The 24,024-nt window shown below is 46.2% G+C and overlaps 1 protein-coding gene across 1 annotated transcript in view; it reads left to right on the forward strand.

The window, feature by feature from the left end:
* Window positions 1-24,024, forward strand: part of RAB10 (RAB10, member RAS oncogene family) — a 482,537-nt gene that overhangs the window by 309,456 nt on the left and 149,057 nt on the right. The window contains exon 4 of the mRNA XM_069605573.1: window positions 20,303-20,392. Coding sequence (XP_069461674.1) covers window positions 20,303-20,392 — 90 coding nt within the window. The remainder of the gene's footprint in view (window positions 1-20,302; window positions 20,393-24,024) is intronic.

Raw genomic sequence — 24,024 nt, forward strand, 5'->3', positions numbered from 1 at the left:
ACCTACCCAAACACGGCAGGTTGGTCACTGAATGTGGCTTTCTGTTAAGTAATTTTGCATTAATATAGCGCCTTATATACCATTGGTATGGTCTGAAGGCGCTGGTAGGTTGAACGCCCTTGGGAACCGAAGTTCGGGTCAGTAGAGGGTCTAAAAGGTGCGTGTGTGCACCAGGTATGTGTGCAGCTGGTGCGGAATTCAAGTGGTAGCTGCTTCTTAGCAGTAGTTGTGGTGGATGAGAGATCAGGAGTATGTGTTCGCTCTGGCCAGCTTTATCCAGAATGAGTGTGGCTGCGTTAGGCCTGAGGAGAACGCCTGGCTGGGGGGTGTAAAAACCAGCAATGTTTACATAGAGTGATGTGGAGTGAGCGGGAGAATGTAGATATGGGAACAGTTATACCGAATGGTGTCATAGTATCTGTGTTCTAGTTGAGTGGTGGTGTAAGGGTGGGGTGTGGTATGATGTATGTTTTTCAAATGTTCCCTTCATTCCAAGGCATAATATGTATGTCACGCAGTTCCGTGCGGGTATGTTTGCTCTACAAACCCATCTGCTCCATGCGTTTATCGGCTCTACATACTCATCAGTTCTGTACACTCATCCGCTCCACTCGTTCGTTACACATACTCGTCCGCTCCTCAGGCACTCGTCGGCTCCATCCGCACCACACATTTACCCGCTTCACACACTTGTCTGCTCCACATTCATTCGCACCAAGCACTCCTCTGCTCTCCACACTCCTCTGCTCTCCACACTCCTCTGCTCTCCACACTCCTCTGCTCTCCACACTCCTCTGCTCTCCACACTCCTCTGCTCTCCACACTCCTCTGCTCTCCACACTCCTCTGCTCTCCAGTGTTCATATTCAGTCGCTCTCCACACTTGCTTCTGCGCTTTCCACATTCAGACATTGTTCACTCTTGCCTCTCTCCACGCTCACCCGCTCCTTTGGTAGCTCGAGAGGGGCTGCAAGTCAAAGGGGCCACCGTAGGAGTGCCAGAGGTGAGAAACAAGGTACTCTAGGTGCTCGCCCCCGCATATCCGCTCTTCAGCGCACAATCTTTTTTTTTCCCTGTCTAAACGTTTGTCCGTTCAATATAGTTCTACGCCCTCGCCCTCTTGCACTATCCAGCTGAGTTCTATGCGCTCTTGCGTTTTGTTCGCTTCTCTGTATTTGCGTGCTCGGTTATTCTATACGTACTCATCCACTCAATTCGCTCAGCCGCTCTACACATCCAACCATTGTTCATACTCATTGGCATTATTATGTTCAACTACTTCATCCGGTCACCATACTCATTTGATCTTTCTAGTCGTCTGTTCTTCCACTCATGCACACTTCCACTTAGTATATTTGTCTGTTCTATACGTTTCATCCATTCTAGCTATTTAATTTATGCCATTCACTTTGTTCCCTCCTCATTCATTATGTCCCTATCATCGGTTCACATCTCCTATGGTTCTCAATGATTCATTCCTATTATCCGTTTCACTGTTTTGATCTCTGTTACTCGTTTAGGTCTGTTTGTCTTTCTAGTTTACATTAGTTTATTTGGCGGTCCTTTTCTCGCTTCAGGTAGTTTGTTGGGTAGGTATTATTGTGATGACGCTAGTTTAGTTTTAGGGGAAGAGCCAGGTTTTCAGTAGTTTGCGGAAGGACGTTAAGTTCTCAGTTAGGCGGATGTGGGGTGGGAGCGAGTTCCACAGGGTTGGAGCCAGGGCTGAGAATGATGATCTGCCTAGCCTGACTGAATTTGTCTTGGGAATTACCAGGAGGCCGGCTGAGCTTGATTTTAGGGTGCTAGTGGGATTATAAGGTATTAGTTTGTCTTGAAGATATTGAGGTCCAGTTTTATGCAGTGCTCGATGGGAGAGGCATAAGGTTTTGAAAGCCACCCTATGGGCTACTGGAAGCCAGTGCAGTGTTTTAAGAGCTGGCGATACGTGGTCTCTTGGACCGAGCGCAAGTAGCATTTTGGCCGCCGCGTTTTGTGCTCTTTGGAGTTTATTCAGTTGGTAGGCATGGATTCCGAGGTATAGGGGGTTCCTGTAGTCCAGTCTGGAAATAACGATTGATTGGACAGGGAAGACTCTGTTGGGAAATGAGAGGTATGGAAAGATGCGTCTAAGGGTTTTAAGGTGGTAGTGGCAGGACTTTGAGACATTGTTGACTTGGCGCGAGAGTGTTAGGTCGGAGTCCAGGGTGCACCCAAGATTCTTCACTGTGTTGGAGGGTGTAGGTGAGTTGCCCATGGAGGGTGGCCAGGGTAGTGGGTGCGGAAGATCGGTGTTGCCGCAAACCATGATTTCAGTTTTGGAGGGGTTTAACAAGAGGTGGCTTTGGGTCATCCAGCGTTCTATGTTAAGGAGGCAGGATGCCAGGTCGGGTCGGGAGTTGGGTTTCGAGTTCAGGAATTTTAGAATTAGTTGTGTCGTCGGCGTAGTTGTAACAAAGGATGTTGTGAGAACGAATTATTGGTGTGAGGGTGATCAGGTAGAGATTGAACCGGAGGGCGGATAGACACGCTCCTTGAGGGACTCCCGTGTCGACTGGTCGAGCTTGGGAGGTAAAGCTGGAGAGTCTTTATTTGGTGCCTGTTTTTGAGGAATGAAGCTATCCATTTAAGAGCGGTTCCACGAATTCCTAGGAAGTGGGGGCGGTCTAGGAGGATTGAGTGATTGATCGTGTCGAAGGCAGCGGATAGGTCGAAGGATTAGAGCGGCACATCCCGCAGAGTCAGCTGTCATTTTAAGGTCGTCCCAGATGGAGGTTAGGGTGGTTTCAGTTCCGTGACGTGTTCTGAAACCTGATTGGGCGTGGTCAAGGAGATTGTTGGCTTCGACAAAGGCATTTAGTTGAGTAGGCGGTTCGGTCAATGAGTTTGGCAAGGAATCTGGTGTTTGAGATTTGGCGGTAGTTTTTGGGCTCAAGAGGGTCGAGCAAAGGTTTTTTTAATTAGAGGTTTGACGTGTACCATTTTGAATGCTTCGGGAAAAATACCAGAGGAAAGGGAGGCATTTATGATAGATCTTGCGTGTTCTCCTGCGCAGGTGGAAGCAAACATTTCTTTAAGGGTTGTGGCTGGGCAGGAGTCCAGGGGGGATCCAGATGGTTTGCGGGCAGATAGAAGTTTGAGAAATTGTTCTGGTGATATTGGACTAAAGGATTCGAACGTTGGTCGGGTAGAGGTTGTAGCTGACGGGCTGGCCGGTACGGGTGGAGGATTGTCGGTTGGCTCTAAGAGTCAGTTTGGTGTTTAGAGTTTTTGTCCTTTCTATAGCTGTGGTGTAAAAGTGGAGGGAGAGTGAGTCGGTGATTGTGACGGGGTCAGGACGGTTGTATTACAAGCTGGATTGGTGAATTCGGCGATGATTTTGTGGAGTTCTTTGCTTGAGTTTTTGCAGTTTAGGATTCAGGTGTTGTAGTGGGCTTTTTTGGCTTTCCGGATTTCGGCCTTGTACAGGTACAAGTGTCGGGCCAAGGTGGTCCTGCTCTCATGGGTTCTCTTTCTGCCAATTGCGTTCTAGGTATTTGTAGTGTCGTTTAGTGGTCTTCAGCTCAGGAGTGAACCATCTGGGGAAAGGGCCACAGCGGGTTGATGGTTTGCACGGGGGGGTGAGTCGCACCAAAGATGGGTTGAGCCATGTGTCAAAGGCCTCAGGTGTTAGTTGGTTGTTGGGGTGGCAGGTAGGTGGTGGGGACTGGAGGGAGTGCCTCGGCTAGGTCCGGGGTGATTATTAGTTTTTTCCAGCATTTGCGTAGGTTCGGAGGTTCAGATGCGAGTACGGGAAGGGGGCCGGGTGAGGGGATGGCGAACGAGAGAATGAAGTGATCGGACCAGATGATAGGGGTAGGGGGCTTTAACTGAATCAGGGTGTTGGAGCTAAAGATGGCATCGAGAGTGTGTCCTTTAAAATGCGTCGGGCCGTTTATGTGGGGTTGGAGATTAATTGCATCTAGACCGTCCACCAGGGCGAGTGTCATAGGGTTGGCGGGGATGTCGAGCCATATGTTGAAGTCTCTGAGAAGGGTGAGGTTGGGATGGTTTATTTGGAGGGTGGCAATAGAGTCGCAACAGTTGTTTGCGAAATGTCTATCGTGGCCAGGGGGCCTGTAGATTATTAGGAAGGTGTGTGAGAGCGACGGGGAGAGGGATAGTTTAACGAGGAGGGATTCGCAGGATGGAATGGAGGGTTGGTTGTCCATGATTGAGGCGCGGAAGAGAGATTTGAAGACAAATGCTACCCCCCCCTCCCTCCTCTGGACGAACGGTTCAGTGGGATGAGGCAGTAGTCGGGCGGAAAGGCTTCACTTGCAATTGGGCTGAAGTCATCAGAGAACCAGGTTTCAGTGATGAAAACTAGGTCTGGTTTGACAGAGGCGAGGAGGTCAAAGATGCAATGTCTGTTTTTTGCTACAGAACGGGCCTTAAATAGGATACAGTTCAAATCGGTGGGTAGGTTGGTATCGGTGCTGGAGTGGGATTGGGCAGAGGGGGAAAGGGTGGAGGGAGAGGGGTAAGGTTGGTGATGGGGGAAAAGTGGGCAAGCCGAAAGTTTTGCAGGTTTCGGGCGGGGTTGGGTGGCTGTATGAGATAGGATGACAGGGTTTGGGTGGGGGATTTGAGGATGGGGAGTGGGCGGTTGGGAGTTTCAGTTACAGTTGAGGAGAAATCGAGGGAGAGGGGTTCCAGGAAGGGAGAGGTCAAGGGGGAGGGGGCGATTGTGGGAGAGAGGTGGTGGGTCGACACAAGGGAGGCGAGGAGAGCAGAGAGGTTGAGGGGGACCAGGAGCGTTTCCTCTTTATTCTTTGCAGCGACTGGTGTGAGAGAGAGGATAGGGGGGGAGAGGGAGGCAGCTTCGGTTCTCGCTAGGGCTAGGCACGCAGTTTTTAGTGAGGGGAAAGGGTGCAGTCGGGGGGGGGGGGAGAAGGATGGCAGGGGTATGATGGCAAGGCGGGGGTGGGTGATTGCAGGGTGTGGTGTGGTAGTGTGGGGAGCGGGCATGAGCGGTGCTGGCGGGTTGGCGGTGTGGTTCAGGGGATGAAAGGTCTTGGGGTGAGTGGCACGCCATCGTGCCCCCCTGGCTTGGTGTTTGGAGAGGGTGATGGCAGGGATTGCGGAGGGGGGGGTGGGAAGGAAGGCAGATCGGAGAGTGGAGGAGGTCCACGGGAATTGTTTGACAGTCACTGGTGGAGTTGGTGCGCTCATGATTGGTGTGAGCTTTGGGTTGATTTAGGAGGGTTTTCTGATTGTAGTTCTAGGATCGGTGACTCACGCTTTTAGGTACACTTCCAGGATCAACTAGTCAAAGATTGATTGGTGCTTCTAAGAAATTGTTTATAATTCTAACTATAATTTGGTACGCTTCTATATGCAATTGGGTGCACTTCTAAATGCAATTGGGTATACTTCTAAGTGTAACTTTCTCAGGGAGGTTATTGGGCGCAATTTCTAGATGCACTTGGGTACACTTCTAAGTGTTATTCGGAACACTTTCTAAATTCAACTTTCTCAGGGAGGCTATTGGGTGCAGCTTGTAGGTGCTATTGGCATACACTTCTAAGTGTAATTGGCATACACTTCTAAGTGCAGTTGGGTACACTTCTAAATTTAAGTTTTCAGAGTCTAATGTGCGTGATTTCTATATGCAATTAGGTACACTTGTATATGTAACGTTCTCTGGGAGGTTATTGGGCACGACTTCTAATTGCAATTGGATACACTTCTAAATGCAGTTGGGGGCACTTCTAAATGCAGTTGGGCGCACAAATCTAAATTCAACTTTCTCAGAGAGGCTATTGGGCGCAACTTCTAAATGCAATTGGGTACACTTCAATGTTCTACTTTCTTAGAGGCTGTCGGGTGCAACTTCTAGATGCGATTGGGTACACTTCAATGTTCTACTTAGAGGCTGTCGGGCGCAACTTCTAGATGCAATTGGGTACACTTCAATGTTCTACTTTCAGGCTGTCGGGCGCAACTTCTAGATGCGATTGGGTACACTTCAATGTTCTACTTTCTTAGAGAGGCTGTCGGGCGCAGCTTCTAGATGCGATTGGGTACACTTCTAAATGCAATTGGGTACACTTCTAAATGTAGTGGGAACAATACTACAATCAATTTTCACAGAGAGGCTATTGGGTACAGTTCTAAATGCAATTATAGACACCTTTCACATGCTGGGACAGAGTTTGAGTGCAACTATAATATAGTCCACAACTTTAGACATCAATTGTCTTTATGATGCATTTGTATGCTCACCAGCTTCAGGTCTACCCCACTAGCAGTATGCAAATTGTCATAAAGACAATTGTCAAAAAGATCTTTAAATCTAGACTAAATAAAACTCTCAGGCACTAGTATCCAGTTCAGCTCCCGGGTAAGCCATCTTTCGTGACGGTCAATGTTTGGAATTCATGGTGAATCCGGATGTCAGGGTTTATGCAATTTTTGTTGCACAATAGGCCTGACACCTTTGGAGCTCAAATCTGTCAGCAGCCCTCCAGATAAGGTGTATATGGTGCCTTTTTACGCATGTAATTATAGCCAATATGGATGATTTCATTTTTTACTGCGTACGTGTACGCTGCATTTATTCATTTAAAAAATATATACTTTCCACCACTAAATGGCATTGTAACGCAAGCAAGCTCCTGCCCAGAGGCAGATTTATTGGTGTTGCCAGGCAGACCCTTCCCTTCCCAGTCTCTCTGAGACATGTATCCAGGGCTCAACCCGCCTCCTGGGACATGGGAGACTTTTCTGGTAACGCACATGTCCTTCACTCCACTGCTGCATACTTTCGGTTTTCATTTGGCGCTTCTCTGAAGAGGAAGAGTAGCCTTGGGCTTGCAACTAAGAGAGGAGGCCACAAACGCCACAGAAGTGGTCACACCAGGGGACAGTAGCCATGTGTGCATACCGCCCTTCTGCTGCTGCCACTTTTAAATTCTGTTTTATTTTCTCTGACAGCCTGGACCATGCGAGATTAGATCAGATAGCAGCAGGATCTGAATTAACCTCCCGGCAATGCATGGGAGCAGGCGCGCAGCAACCTCATTAAAACTGACTGGGCTGAAGCAGCCCGCCACACTGTTAGCCAAGATTGTATGCAGTACCCTGTGGGAGACTGCATCAGCCTTGTCCTCTTGGCAATAGTTAACCCAACATTTGGTATAAGCATGCACTACACAAGTTGGTAGAGTGACTGCGCAGCGAGGCCTATCTCATGAAGGGTCAATGTGTGCTGTAAGGTTATAACAGAGTTTCACACAATTATTGATATATAAACACTTACACGCAAGGTCTCCGGTCTTTTTCTCCCTTTTTTGGTTTAGTGGATTTATAACATTTTCAATTAAATTGTAACTGAATCAGAATTTAGGCGATTATTCACAGTACTGCACCTATAGCATGTTTATGGTGCGATTAACCTACTACATTATAACAGATTCAATATATAGATCAAATTAAATATAAATTAGAAGAGGAAGGGGAAAAAAAAGAAGCATCTTATACAACTTTATACACATTAAATAACGAGACTAATAGTTGAGGTTTCTTAGTATACAAGACCTGGACATTTGTAGTTAGATGGCTAACTTGTGTCGAGTAGTCCCTTACATAGTTAGAATTGAGGATTTATACATAATGCAGTTGCTCTTTTGTAACATATCTACACCATTTAGAGTCAGTTATGCCAGTTTCAAATAATGCTTCTCATTATATTAAGTCTTCTAGTGTAGCAATATTATTAACTCAAAAGACCATTTCGGAATAAAATGTACATAACCGTTCTGTGATACCATTTGATGGAGCAATAAATGGATTCAATAATTAGTCTAAATTCATTACGAAGGTACGTTATAGCTGAGAATTTGGATATCTATATATCTATATATCTATATATATCTATATATATCCATAATCTTAAGATTCACATACTGTGCACAGGCCGACATCCAGTGGAAGCCGCGGACCACTACAGTTTGCCCCTCGAAACCCGAAAAAAAACATAATTGAATCAGACCAGTGGTTGCATGTGGCGCTAGCCTGTATTGTGATAGTCCAAGAGACCTCACTGATTCCCTGGCGGTAACTTCCTCCTGTGTGGCCATGAGACTGCAGCATCTACCTGATCCTTGTGGCAGCTATATGAGGGAGGAATCACATGTAGCAGACAGCCTCTGGGGAGATGTTGTGGCTTCATAGGATGAGACATGCTATCCCCCATTTGCCCTTGAAGATAATCCTCTAATCCCCAATACCCTCAATGCCTATTGCCACATCTTCCCCAAAGGGAGAGTAGGGGGAAATCTTTCCACATTTTAGACAAGTTTGGTCCATATGCTTTGGGGAAACAAGACCACCTTTTCCAGTTCTAATTATCAATCATACAGAGCTATTGAAAGTTACTTTCCTAGCTGTTTAGATCGACCATCAACAATGGACCCCTTTTCCCAGAATCACCCGAATACTGGGATGAGGATGAGGAAGAGGGAAAGGGCAGTGTGAGCGTAAGGAGCCTCAAGCCCTGTGAGCGTTGCAGTTTTCAGAAGCACTTGTGCTTGGGAGATTTAATGACTGAAGGCAGTGTTGGAGAGAGAATGTCTCACCCCTCTGCAAGGCTCAAGAAGAATGACCTGGTGTGGTGGAGCTGGGGGCATCTCAACTGCAAGGGAGAAGAGAAATTCTGCGCAGACGGGACGTGCTGCAGAAACACCAGGAGCCGTTGGGAGACTCCTGGGGTAGTCGCCGACTGCAGAAAGCAATAACTTAGCTACTGGAGCCTGAACCAAAGCGGAAAGAGAAACAAGAACAAAGAGAAAGCAGTCACAAGAGGAAAGCAGGGGGTACATCTTTGCTGCTTGAACGCAAACATGCTCTTGAATGCCCACAAGAGCCGGTGAGTCAACACAAGGATAGAGGGGACCCTGGGGCGTGTCGACCTTGCCAAAAACTAACGATGATCATTGGAGCAACAGAATGAAAGCAAGCCAAGAGCCTAATTGTAAAACAAAGAATATTGCAAGTGAAATCCCAATCAGTAATGTGAAAGTAAGGAATGGAAATATATGGAGAACCCAAAGCAAAGGATATATCAAGAAGATATATTATGCAACAGGGAGATGCACAATTGGAGTGGAGCGAAACGTTGACACTACAAGAAGCCCTGGCATGAGAGTACAGCAGGCAATATCAAATATGACTGTAAAAAGCCCTGGTAGCAGAGAATGCCAGGCAATTGCAAGAGTGTGGATACAGAAAGTACTGAGGCGGAATATCGGGGTGGTGTTGATTAAAAGACAAAGTAATTTCCTGGAAGGCAGGGTACCATTAAGCCTGAAAAAGACATAGCTATAATTGGCTTTGAAAGTGAGTGTTATTGTGTGCTAAAGACACAAGGAACTGTTAAATAATTATTTAGCTTTAAGAGGAGAACCCAGGGGAAAGGAACCATCCGCTGGAACAAGGACCTACATTCCTTTTGAGAACCTTTAGTTTTTAAAGAAGACTAGGGGGTAGGGAACCACCCTCTGGAACAAAGATTTTTTTTTTTGTCCTTCAAGCATGTTTGTGTTGGAACTATTTATTCTTCCTTTACCAATTCTTTCTCATGCACCAAAGTTTGAAAACATTTTCCCTTTTTAACTTAAGTTTAGTTTATAGTGCGAGGGCCAGAATAGAACCTTTGGACAGCAGGACAGTTATGATATTGACATCCTGACCGACACATCCTTAGTTATGGTTTTAGTCGGGGAAATTCCTCTTACAACCGTCAGAGTGGCCTTTTCTCAACACTTTTTATTTTCAATAAGTTATTGTATTTGTTACTTATCACCCTTTCCCCATTCGTATGGCCTCAATGCGCTTTGTGTTTGGAACGCCCTTGGTGACTGCAGACCTTTTGTGGATGATTTAAAGATGCATGTGTGCATTTTGACTAAGACTTGGGTGGGCTGCCTAGGCTCCAGTAAGCAGCCCGGAGGTCACGCTTGTGGGCGGTTGCTGTTTGTTTAGGATAGAGTGCTAGTGCTGGAGATTCAATGTGTGCCCAGCTAGACCAAAGTATTTTGTCTGTTGTCGCGGCATACTAATGGCAGAGGTGTTGAGGTACGTCTGGGGTTTGTGTGGACGGCTATGCAAGCTGCTAGACAGGAGTAACATAGCCATAGCTGCAATCTAGAGTGCATGGATGGGTGGTCGTGCATACGGCCTGTGTCCATTCGTGGTGCTTGGTATACATACCGTTAACTTGGATGGAGTTAATCTTTGATGTTTTTCCAGGTCCAACTCGATTGGCTGGTCTCGACAGTTCTGGTCTCCCTAGTTTGAAGTCTGAGCAGTGGGAGAGGGGCCCGGAGGTGCTGGTCTGTGGGCAGGGTGTGATGTGCGTTAGTCTGTCGTTGAGGGGGTGGTGTGGAAGGCGGAAATATGTCACGGTGTGCCGTTGCGAACGCTGCTGGCATCTGTGGAGGTTGTGTGGATAGGTGTGTAGTTGGGTTTGGGACAGTGTTTCTGTGCGCCTTTCGACTGTATGGATTGCAGGAGGGTTTGAAGAGGGCCTTTCTGAATGCAGATGTTGCAGATGTGCAGGGGCAGAGTTCTTGGACGGAGAAGGATGCATCCATCTGGTGGAGTTGTAATGTCGGACAACTAGGAGAGCTGCTGTGCCGGATCGGAGTGTCCTTGAGGTGTGGTAGCGACTTGTCTTGGAGGAATTCCTGGCTGGTGATGGCTTTGAGAGTATTGCGTTGACCAATAGGGGGCCAGTAGAATATCTTACTGTAGGGCTGATGTGCTCTCTTGGAGGTAGACTAATGAGCAGGCGGGGCGCACCGTTTTTGGATTCTTTGCGTTTTTCTCCTCTGAAACGCTGGTGCGCCTAGGTAAAGGCAGTTTGCATAGTCTAGGTGGGGGAGAAGGATGGAGATGATGGCAGAGAAACTGTGGATAGGTGAGGTATGGGAAGATATGTCCGAGGATTTGTAGAGGAAAGAAACAGGTTCTGGATACGTAGTTGTGTTGGGAGAGGGATAACACCATATCCAGTGTGCATCTAAGGCTTTTCATCGCGATGGAGGGCCGGTGGGGGTGTCTAGGGCTTGAGGCCACAGAACAGGTTGGGGCAGTGGTGCTTTTTTCCCCGCAGTCTAGGATTTGTTTTCCCAGGATTGTGGATGAGGTGGTTGGTAGCCATCCAGTGGTCAATATCCTAGAGGCATGATGATGGGGCTGGACGGTTGGAGCCTTGTGATTTACACATTTTAATGGGTGTCTGCATAATTGTAGACAGTGAGGTTGTGGGAGCAGATGATTGCAGGGAGTGGGTTGAGATAAATGTTGAAGAGGGGAGATGGGGAGGCTACTTGTGGGACCTTTTTTGGTACTTGTTGTTAAGTAGAGGTAAAAAAGTGGAGTGTGATTTTTGTGAGCGATTAGAGATGAACAAGGAGATACCCGAGAGGGCAGTGTCTGATTTGAGTGTCGCCTGTTTAGGAGAATGGTGTGGTCGATGGTATTGAAGGAGGCAGAGGTCAAGGAGAATGAACACAGTTCAACCTTCTGCATCTGCTGTTCTTTTTAGGTCGTCCCAGACGGACACCAGGGAGGACTCTGTTCCTCTGAGCGGTCTGAAGCCAGATTGGGCAAGGTCCAGGAGTTTGTCGTCTTCAGTGAAATGGCTGAGCTGCTTGTATGCTGTGCGTTCCATGAATTTGGTCAGGAAGAGGGTGTTGGCGATGGGCTGGTAGTTCTGGGGGAGGAGTGGGTCGATTGTAGGTTTTTTGAGGAAGGGTTTGATGTAGGAGACTTTAAGGCTTCCAGGGAAGGTTCCTGATGTTGGAGTGGTTGTGGCTTGAGCGTGCTCATCATACCCTCTACCTGCACAGATTGAGGGTATGATGTTTTTGAGGATGATGGTCGGGCAAGACTCCTTGGGGGAGCCTGGTGGGCGACTTTGTGCTTGGAGCAAGAGGAACTCCTGGCGTGAGATTGGAACCAAAGAAGTGAAGGTTTGTATAAAGGGGTTTGGACAGGGATTGGGCTGTGGATGGGTACTGGGCGGGTGCATTCTTTCTAATCTGGAGATGATGGCGGAGTGTCTTATAGCAATGTTGTGGAAGTGTTCTATTAAGGTGTTGCATAGATTGTGAGTAGGGTGGGGAGTCCGGGGGAGAGCAGCCTGGAGAATTGAGGTCATTGCTCGGGTTGTTTCCGAGTTTCATTCCTGATTCCTCAAAGTATGCGCAAACTCTTTTCACTACCAACTCTGTCTAGCGACAATATCCATCCTGATCGCCTGCATGAGTCTGCAATTAAACCACTCAATTGCACCATTAGTTTCAGGGTGATATAACGAGTTGGTGGATTATGTCACTCCAATGTTCTCAAGGACTCCATGAATTGAAATCCATTGTCTGTCAAATTCTTCCTGGGATAAACACACTCTCTGAAATGCATTGTCCAAAAACTCGATAACAACCTTGAAGTCTGCCTCAAAAACAATTTGTGCTTCAACCCATTTGTAAAACCAGTCCCATGATTTATTTCCTCAACATTCTTGATCCAATTATCTGACTGCATATGTCTGCCACAAAATTCCAAGGCTAACTGGACAACTCACTGGAGTTAACTGGCTGAACTAAATTTCCTCAGCATCTTGTCTGCATCCCGACACACTGCACAATTCTTCACCAGGCCCTTAGTCTCAGCATCCATCCCAGGCCACCAATAATCTACCTTCAACATCCCTTTGATCTGAGTCATCCCCAAATGTCCTTTGTTATTCTCTGTATTCCCACTGGCATTACCAACCTCGCAGCTGTTAGTACAATTTTTCCGAAGTCCAACTAAGGGCTTAGTAAAACCATTCAACTGAGGCAGTACAAGACCCCACTTTTAGTATAAGGCTCTGCCAGCTGAGTTCAAGGTAGCGTAGACAGAGTAGCCAGGCTTATCTTAGGAGGGAGAAAGGGCTGTAGAATCTGTACAAAGAAATTGTTATACAAATGGTCCAATTAAACACAATATATTGTAAAATTAAAATTTGATTTAAATACAAGTAGACCCAGATAAATCTTGGAGGAAATGAGTACCATCCTATTATATATAACCACAATTTTAAAAACACAGCACTGTTTGAAGGTGCACAGAGCAAAACTTGTAACCTTATTTGGAACGCTTAATGGTAGTTCTAGCGAAGTCGGACCTTATCAAACACATTTAGTATAGGTCGCACCTATTCTTGGTGAGTAAAACCAATAACTTCTTTCTGATTACTTTCAGTAATACAAGTAGACCCTGTCAGTTATGCAGTGATGCTCAGCAAGAAATCATTTAGTAAATCAACTGGACAATATACTTTTCTAAAATGTGCAACCCTTACTCTAGGAACAGTAACCACCTATACCTCTGATTCAGGATAAGTTATTCTAGGGGAGTTGGACCTTGGGGTGTAATATTCAATTACAATTGCTTTTCAGTTCAGACTAGTGAAATCAATAACTCTTAACTTATTTTAGGATATGTTATACTCAAGCTAAGTAAAACCTATATACGTTTTGTAAGGAGCTACCAGCAACCTAAAAGGTAAGTATGACCTAGTCAGACATATTGTGGACAGGCTAACAGCAAGTCGGGGGAAGCAAGACCCAATAGGGGACACATACAATTATCCTAACAAGAATAATAAAGTGAAACCAGCAATATTACTTTTGCGAAGACAGGAACCCAATTCACAGGTGAGTAAGTTAACCTATCTACGGTCTGTTAGAATGGCGAGACAGTTTCCAAGGAAAGTAAGACTTTGAGATACTTAAGGAGGCACACAGCTTATTCAATTTAAGTAAATTGTATATGTATATGATGCATAGGCTGACATCTAGTGGAAGCTGCAGAGTCTTAGTTTTTCGAAAAATGGACGTGCCAGTACTACTATCCCTATTGTGTACCCATGATCCCTCATGCGTGTAGTTCCCTCAGATTGTTTTTCTTTCCTCCATCGTGAACGGTTGCATATCTGCGGAGTGCATTTCGGCTTACGCCATTGACCTTTATAACTTAAGTTAGTACCACTTTCTAACCTTTAACGACTGTGTGTCGACACGGTGAAGACTCTAGGAAGACGACGAAGCTGACCGTCTGACAAAGATTTGGAAGGCCCTTTCGGCCTCTGCCTTACAGTAGGGAGAGTGGGGGTGGTCATACTCATTTTAAATTCTGCCTACCCTGCAATAAAAAAAATACACAGGGTCGAGGCTCATTGTCGGCCCTGTAAACTGCTCAGACCCAAGACCCTCAAGGACAGGCAGACAAAGCGTTGGGCCCACCACACCACGCAGGCAGAGGCTGCCATGGACGTTGAAAGGGCGTCCAGCCAAGGCAGTGATGCGGTCCCTTCGGATGGCGAGGGTGACGTGGAACCTCGATGTTCCCCAGTGCCAGCCCCCGCCCCTAACACAGGCCGGGCACAGCACTCTCCCACACTAAACACAATCCCCACGGCGTTGCGAGCGAAGTCGCACACCGAGTCGACGACGAAGGGCAGATCCTCTGGTCAGAAGTCCTGAATGCCCTGAACGGCCTTATCACGACAAGCCCACTAAAGCAAGAGACTCGTACTACAAACCTCTCCCACCTGGCCTTGCGGCGTTGAAGTTGCTGTGCAAACCATATTTGCAGTTGAGACTCGACCTACACCCGGGGACAAGCCCGGGAGTCGGGATTGGCCCGTTCTGCTGAACAGACCCCGAAGGCCCCTTCCTCGACCCCGATCTCCAAAAGAGTTTCCCCCAAGAGCAAGGATCATAGAGAAAAGCACAAGTCCAGCTCCTCGAAGGATAAGGACTCGTGCGGGGGGGCGGGCGGGAGACAGACCTAGAGAGCAGTCATCCACCCCAGAACCTGTGGTTATTCCTGTCCAACACACCTCTGAGGAGCCTGATCAAGCAGAGCAGCCTGATCCTATCTGTGTAGATGAGGAAGATCTATATCCCACCTCTAATTCTACCCCTGCCTGCCGCCAGTTCAGCCTTATGGACCCCACAAGATATTGATAGTCATGAGTCGTATGACTTGTTTGGCTAATTTTTTTGATGAACATCCACATGTTCTAACATCTTGCCAACACGCCTCCCACTACCCAGGCGTCGGGCTCAAAAACAAGAGCCACAGCCTCTCAGTACCAATTACTGGCAGAACCGGCTAAGAAAAGATCTTTTCCCCCAGTGGAACTGTCCGTGGAGCCAGTCCCTAAAACTCCCCACCTCTCCTCTATACGACCTGGATGTAGGGGGTGATGAATACATAGATGAGGATGAGCCTTATTATGATGACATCAAAGAGTACGACTGGGAGGGGGGTGGGGGGAGAACGATCAGGATCTAGATCAGTCGGTAGTTTTTGCAATGGACTCTCTGGTCCTGCAAAACCCTCCTTTACCCTACTCCCAGGTGGACAACCAGCCCCTGATAAATGATATACTCCTAAGGCCTGCAGAACATTTCAGGATCGAAACGCAAGAGATCCAACAGGATAAAGATTTTACAGAAAATATCTTGGGTTACAAGAAACCTGCAGCCCAACTTATTCCCCTGCAAGTCAGTCCAAGGAAGGATTCAGCCATCCTTAGGCCGCATGAAACCAGGGCGGTAAATCCTAGAATTGAGAAACTCTTCTGCCCAGCGCCTTCCGACCCTTTATATATAAGGTGCCAACTTCGGCCAGACTCTTTGGAAGTCACCACTACCAGGAAGAGAGCTGGTACCCCCTTGGCATCCTCCGAAGCTCCTCCGGCCAAGGAGAGCAAAAAACTGTATGCCATGGGTAGGAATATAGCGTCATCAGCGGCATAGCAAGCGCGGATAGCAAATAATGCCACCTTACGATCCAGCTACGACTGCACCAAATGGGATGAGGTGACGGCCCTGGCAGAGTCGGCACCAGAGCCACTTAACTCCAAACTCTCCCTTCTGGCTGCCGAAGGAAGAGCTACAGCTGGCGTTCTCCTGAAAAACAACTTTGATGCAGTGGATAGTGCTGGCCGCTTTGTCGCGGAAGCCACAATCATAAAATGCCACACCTGGTTTAGACAGTTGGGGTTCAAATTGGAAACTCAAGCTACCTTACTCAACATGCCTGTTGAGCAGAATGTGTTTGGTAAAGCAGTTGATGACGCTCTAAAGTCTGCCAAGGAAGAATGAGACACTAAAAAGCCTTGGCCAACTAGCAATTTTCGTTGCTTTCGCGGTCAAAACACAAGCACCGGATATAATCGGAGCCAAGGTTTCTCATGGAACACCAACCGGCTACCCAGGGTTACCCCAGAGGTCAGTGCAGGGGTCGTGGAAAAGGGAGAGGTTCCCCCACAAGAGGTGGAGGGACACCCTCCAAGCAATGACTCCCTGCTACAGGTCCCCTCCCATGCCTCCCCAGTCAGGGGACGAATATATTTTTTTCATCCACGCATGGGAGGGTATAACATCGGACAAGTGGGTGTTGTCGACGGTGACAGTTTACAGTATAGAACTCCAGGGAAGACCATCAAACCTCCCACCGCGCCAGAAAAAAAATCACAGGAAGAACTCATCCTGCTGGAGGAAGTCAAGGCTCTAGTCAAGGACGCCATCGAAGTTGTGCAGTACAAGGTAAACAAGGGGTTTTATTCAACGTACTTCCTTGTTCCAAAGAAAGATCTGACCATGCGCCCGGTACTAGACCTGCACCCTGGAAACAAAAAGGGGAGGTATAGACAGGGTGGAGCGGAAGGTGGAAGCCTTTGCAAGTCACTGAAAGGACAAATGCGTAAGTTAAGGACCGCCATGATTCCAGATTGTGAGAAATATACCCCCCACTGGAGTTGCATGTTACTATGCCGCACATCACTTGGAGATTGTCAGTGATCGTAGAAGATGCTCCTGATGAAGTTGACTGGGAGAAGAACCCTTGGCCTGCTGTCCTCTGCTTTGAAATCTGGGAGATTGGCTGGCTGTCTAGATTTGCCTTCTTTGAAGCCGCAAAAGTCTGATCTTTGCGCATAGGTGGAATTTTGACCAGTAGGTTTAGTCCGTTTGGAGGGTGACTTGGCTGTTAGGGTACTTATTTTCTTCTTTACAAGCTCCTTCGATTTAGCTGTGAAAGGGCTTCTTGCCTTCGAAAGGAAGCAGGTTCTCTTAATGTGCTTGGCAAATTTGGTTGTATGGAGCAATGCCTCACAAGATCCACTCATATGGCTATTTCTCTAGCCGACATGCCTGTGGTGGGTAGAGAAATAGCAGATTATAATACATCTTGTGCCAGATGTCTAGCATCCGTTAGCCAGGTTTTGAAATGTTCAACCCTCTGCTGTTCATGCTGCTGCCTTGGACCTACTAAAGGCCCGTTCCATTGTAAAACTACAGCAAGTTAAAACCACAGTGAGATTGATTCTCACAAACCCAATTTAGTTGGCAGATTGTGGGTTATAAGGATATTACTTTCCCTATGACTTAATATTGTAAATTGCATTTTTATAAAATGTACAAATGGATTTTAAAAGCGAGTTTAGTCATAGGTTGTAAACTTTTGTCAGGCGGAAATGTAATAGAGAAGTTGCTATCAAGGGAATTTACGCAATCACATGAATACACATGTATTTATCAATTTCAAAGTTTTACGTGACATATTGTTGGAATGTTTGAGGCTGCAGATGTGATACGATGGTTGCAGCTCAATGTTTGGTTAAACCTTAGCATGTGGAGACTCCTAGGGGTATGATTTCTTTACTAGGACTTTTGAAGCTGTGCTTTGCAATAGCATGCATAATCTATTTCATTTACCAATACTGGTTTATTAAATCTGCAGTAGAGGATTTTAGGTCTGATCCCGCTCTCAAAAATGCAATCTGCATTTAAACCCTGCAAAATCATGAATATACTTGTTCAGGTTTATGAATCCGATCTATAAAAGTCTAGTCAAAGCAGGTTCTCCCCTGCTCATCCAGAACCATCAAGGACCACATTGAAACCCTTGCTCCAGCATAGGCTGATTTTCTGCAATCTCGCCTTTGCCACTGGAACCTTCCCCTCCCCCTTATGCACTCCCTTGTGCACCCCCTTTTAATGGAGCCATCTGCTGACCCTTCCTCTTCGGATAACTATCGCGCAATCTCCATCACTCCTTTCCTTGGCAAACACATGCAGAAGCTGGCCATCTTCACAACCACCAGTCTGGCTTTGGAGCTGCCAGAAGCACTGAAACCGCTATCCTGAACACCAGTTGAAGATCTGCGCTCTAATCTTCTTTCTGTCGTCCTTCTCCTCGAGCTATCCTCTGCTTTCGACACGGTCAACCATGTCATCCTGCTCCATCGCCTCAGTGAAAACCTGGGTATCACTGGTCAGGCCCTGTCCTGGTTGACCTTTCTCACTTGTCGACCCTCCCAATTCCAACTGCGGTCTTTCTTCTCTTCTATCTCTCGACTTGTGGTGTTTCCTAGGGGTCTAACCTTTCTCCCTGGATCTTCAACCACACCGCTACCCGGCACCAGCGGGTGACGCCCAGCTCTTTCAGGCTCCCCTCATCTGCCTCTATGCCTTTTCTTACCAGACTCTGGCCGCAATTCAGGAATGGTGTGCCACCAATGATCTGTGCCTTAATACCAGTAAGAATGAGATCCTCCTCATAGGGACACCTGCTCCCTCCTTTCCTTTCCCTCTTGCTGCCCACTCTGGGCCCTCTTCATGCTACTCTAAGAAGTCACACTATCAGCTGCACCTCCTCAGAGGTATTCTGCCTTTTCTCACTTCCCCCCAGAAGCTCACGGTCTCACGAGCCCTGCTCCTCTCTATGCTGGACTATTGCAACAGCCTCGATCTAAATCTGTCTGCCTCTACTCTTCGACATTTATAACTTATCTAGAACAGGACTGTGAGACTTGTTCTTGGCCTCAGGTTCCGGGATCGTATCACTCCAGCTCTGAAATCTCTTCACTGGCTCCCTGTGGCTGCAACAGTGAAGTTCAAGAGCCTTTGCATCGTTCACAAGTCTTTCTGGGGCTTGGGACCGCAATACCTCCAACTTTCTCTTCCTACGCATCTTCTTTCTTGAGCTATGCGCTCATCAACGTCCAACTGAGGGTCAAACGCTCAGTAGAGTAACTTAAAAGATGGTGGGTCGGGGGGGGGGGACATGACATCTGAAGAAAAGGTGCCCCAGCCAAATGAATGAGTACAGAATGGTGTGTGCCATGCAAGTTGGGGGAGGGGTGGGAGACAAACGCCCCTGCAAACGCTTCTCAAGCAGAGTGGGTGGCAGATCCCTCTCCTCGGCTGGGGCCTCCCTCTGGAACAGCCTCCCTGTCTCTCTCAAACTTGAGCAGAACCACCTCCGGTTCCGGAAGCAACTCTAGACCTTCCTTTTTGCTTTCTCTATTCCTCTCTCCTGCTGATGTCCCGGACTGCTCCGTGCACTGGTTACCTGGCGGCCCACTGAACTTTGACACAGGCTCATGCATGTCCAGTTGCCCGTACACTGCCTCCGGGCTCCCCCAGCACTTAAGCGTCTATCAGCAACCCTACAGTCCCCTCTCTCCGCACTCATGAGCCAGCCTCCGGCAGCACTCATTGAGCTGCCTGCACTTCTCCTCCCCCTTGCCCCTTGCACTTCTCGCCTCCCTCTTTACCATACTTGCACAAGGCCTAGTAAGATCGTTTTGCCCTTCTGTTTCCCCCTCGTCTTGTCGCGCCTAGAAACACTTGTGTACACGCGTGTTATACATTACATGACATACATCATGAAGGCATGCAGTTTTGCTGTAAAAATAGTCTTCTGTACACCAAAACTGTGAAATGGGAAGTTGCTTTTCCCACCAGTTCTTCCATCCTCTTCCAGTGGTTTTTGCAATTTCACCACACCTACGTTGAGGCCCTTTTTATACTAGGTTTACTTTTTTCTGAAATGTTAATTGAAATTTTGTAATCTAAATCAATTCTAGATTAACATGCTTTTGCATATGATGCCACCTAGTGGTTTTGTTGAAATTGAAACTGGTTTTCTTACAAATTTAAAATTGGATTATATGAAGATATTGAAAAGACTTCTACATGTTTGATGCTTTCCCAAACGAAATACTTTGAATTTTAATTAGGCCCCGCGCCAATCCTCTCAAAGCCAATCAGCTGGCACCTGTCCATCAAAGCAATTGGCTCTTTTATGAGTCTGTGGTTGTCAATAAGGTCTCAAGTCGATTTAGTCTTCGTTCTAGTACATACCCTGAATCTGGATTGATTACTTGTTAAATACAATTTTGAATTCTCTTTTAGCATGCCAATGAAGATGTAGAGAGAATGCTGCTAGGAAACAAGTGTGACATGGAGGACAAGCGAATTGTACCTAAAGCTAAAGGAGAGCAGGTGAGTTTTTGTTTTCCTTATTTAAAATGCACTTTTACTTGCTGCATTCAAACGAGGTTTGCAGGTGTAGTATCCCTGCTTTTGTAGTGTGATTAGGTGCCCCTGCAAGAACTATGAACTATATCAAAAGATAGAAGCGATTTCCTAGTTTAGACTGCTTGCTGCTGGTTGAAGTTTTTTCTTGGTTATTTGCATCATTATACCAGGAGTACATGTCTTGAAAGCTGCCGATGTTCCCTTAGGGTTTCTTCTAGTGTTCTAATTTTATTTGGTATTCCTGGATTTTTTTATTTGATGCTCTATTGTTTGCATCAAAAGCTGAAGATTGCTTTTTTTGTAGGTTTGTTCAGTATCACCAATTTATTCAGATATGAATGTGGTAGATCATATGGATTAAGCAGGTTCTCTCGCTCACCTCAAACGCTATTGTAATACTAGCAAAGACAAACATGCATGTTTTTTTATTTATTGTAATTGTTGTAAAGTGCTTATCTGTGAATGCATGAGATGTGAGAATGTTGAGTTTTGTTGTAGAATGTTGTCCTGGCAGTGTGTGAGAAGGTTCCAGCCTATGCCAGTTGGAGCTGGGCCTACCTGGGTGATGGGACCCAGTGGTGTCCTCTAATGTAAGATCTTTATGTAACTAAGAATAAACATTAAGTGTTTCACCTGCAAAGTGTACCGAGGCTGCTTTACATCAATGGCGACGAGGAAAACAAACCAAGAGCAAGCGTGCTGAAAGTAAAGAACAATCTGCTGTTAAGGATTGCAATCGGACGTCGTACACCAGACCAGGGCTCTTGCCCTTAGCCTAGGATGTAGCGCACAATTAAAATACTTTTGCTTTATTTCCTAGAATTCGGATTGAGCTGATACCCAACCTGTCTCACACCCCCTTTTTACAAATGCCCCGGGTCACAATGGACCATGAACCAGGCCGGTGGGTGGTAATACAATATTTATTTTAAATTCAAAGAAAATCCCACATTTAATATTTGGCAACAATCGCCTAATAGACTTAGTTTGACCTTCTACTATAACATATCCAAAGCACAAATGAATGGGAGCAATTTACTGTTCGGGTAGATGGCACCTGAGTTAGATTCCCCCCTATAATGCTATTAGTGCAATTTTGAGTGGATAGGAAGGAACATCAAGGAGTCAGGTATATTAGGCAGCAAATGGAATAAAAATCCGAGACCCTCCCCGCCCCCCCATGAGACGAGGATTTTAAGCCTTTGCAATTGCATAAAATAGCACTCGGAATTACTAAATATTTAAATGTGCGGTTGAATGAAGAGGGAAATCTGAGTTATAACGTTATCGGGGATGTAAAAACACTAGCAACTTCAAGGCAAGGTACCAATAAAGGGCATACAGTTCAAAAATCAACTTTGAAGTGACAACACAGTGCAGCCAAATCGCACGCATAGAAATTGCATTTGCTAATTTACACAGGTTCAAATGTCAAAACGGTTTGAAAAACGGGTGAAATGGACCGAATCGGAATGCGGTTTTTATGCTGACAGAGGCACATCAAAGGGATAATATGCAAGTGAAAGAGTGACTCTAGATTAATGACAGGATGAGATTCTCAATAAGAAAAATGTGGTTTTAAGAATAAAAGCAATTGACAGAGAATCAGTTTAGAAAGGAAATGGCAAGTTTCACTTTAACTAGATTTTAGTGGCTAGAAAAGAGAAACACCACCAGTGAATAGAAGTTACGCTGCAGTTGTAACCCTTCATGCAGTGTGCCTCTTTTTAGGCAGAATTACTTTATTTAATCAAAATAGTATTAAGGACAAATGACAGAAATGAGTGGAAGAATGGCGCTAACACTAGGAAATCAAGGACCGGATGCACAGAGAATTCTGACATGTTTAAACAAGTTATCAGAGTATGGATGGGATTACTTGGAGGATGGAACAAAGACAAGGTATCAAGATGGGGTATGCTAGGTGTTGCGGTGATGCTCACAATCCACACTTGCGTTTGAGATTTGGGACAGCCAGCTGGGTTTCTGCACTCAAAGGATCTAGTCACGGCACAACATCAGGCTCTCCTAAAGGAAGAAAGCTGGGCCTGTCTGGTCACTGGATAGCGAAGGTAGAGCTGGCATGCAGGTAGTGGGGCAAGAAGCAGGTCTGGTCACAGGATGCTCTCAAAAAGGGTACCACAGCTGTCCTCCCCTCCACCCCTTTTCTCCAGTTATTGGATTTTCGTGGGGTTTCTTTTTGGCTCAGTGGTCCTGCCAGCATAGGGTCAGCTATGCTCTGGCCTGGCAGTGGAATCTGGCAGGATGGATATTGAATATCAGGAGCTGGACAATTCTAAAGTGTCCTAGTCTCTGAGCTTCCCCCTTTTTATAAGGCGGGTGACGATATAGGATTTATTTTTTGGCAGAACTAAGCTATACCTACCCCTAAGAATCTTAATAGGTCAGCCTATGTTATGTCTCCTCCTCAGAAGCAGATGGGGCTGAAGGAGGGGACTCAGTTTTAGGGTGTTGTGTTTTAATGAGATACAAAGCCATCCCACTGTCTTTATTGCCAAAAATTAGTCGGGACATAAATCACACATTTATACAGTTGTGGCACTTTCGCAAAACACACATGCCCTGTGTGGCATGTCATTTGCCTAATATTCCAACACCCAGGTCTGTACGACATAGTTTCATCCTTTTAAATCTTTTGCCATACATGTGTACATATTATCATAGAGCATGTTTGTATTAATTTTTAACGTGCCACCATGGATACTTTCCCCATGATTTACCTTTTTCTGCTGTTTGCGTCCCCTACATCCTAGGGAAGTCTACAATGTCTTGTTTTAATGCCCCCAAAATCCTATTTAAACTGTTTAACTTTCGCATTACTGCGTTGTCCGGTTGCAGAAATAAAAGTCCAAACTTTATTCGTTCAGAACAGTCTTTCACCCCAAATGGGCTATCTTTTGCCTCCCATATGAGGACATATTTCCAAATATTGCTCTGGAGTGGTCTTTTGAGGCTCGCCAGTTTAAGTTGAGGGGAGATGTTACTAACAAATTCACACCCTTGTGTCCCAGAATCTATTGTATCAGGTTGAAGCACTGCCACAGAGCCGTCTGAGCGTGTTGCATTCTTCCTCTTGGTCCATTTATAGTTTACAGATGCTGGTCCCCTTGGGGGGAGGGAATATGCTGTTCCCAGGAAGCAAATGTCATTTGAAACCAGGCCAGGAAACCTGTTCTGTGGCTTCAGCACAGTATATGTATTTATTATCTTTCTTTCTGAACCAGAAAGCAAATCTGTTGAAATTAAATATCCCATATGTTTACCAACAACCCCCACCCCCTCCCCTCACATTCTGTGCAAAGACTGGGCCTTAACTCAACATTTCACTTTTAAACAGCATTTACTTTGTTTGTCAAAAGCACATTTTACAGTGGATTAATTCTGCTGGGATGTCACTTTCGAATGCGGCCTTCTCCCATTCATTTTCTGAATCTTTCCAAAGCCCCAGTCATGTTTCCAATGCACAGGCATCTATCCAAATAAAGATCCCTTGAAACTAACATGATATAGGAGAGAGATGGCTTTTTATAAAAAATTTAGTTGTGATATTTTGTTGCAAAGTAAAGCATTTTGCA

The sequence above is a fragment of the Ambystoma mexicanum genome, chromosome 4p (assembly GCF_040938575.1).
Source record: "Ambystoma mexicanum isolate Mex_15411 chromosome 4p, UKY_AmexF1_1, whole genome shotgun sequence".
Classification (NCBI taxonomy): domain Eukaryota; kingdom Metazoa; phylum Chordata; class Amphibia; order Caudata; family Ambystomatidae; genus Ambystoma; species Ambystoma mexicanum.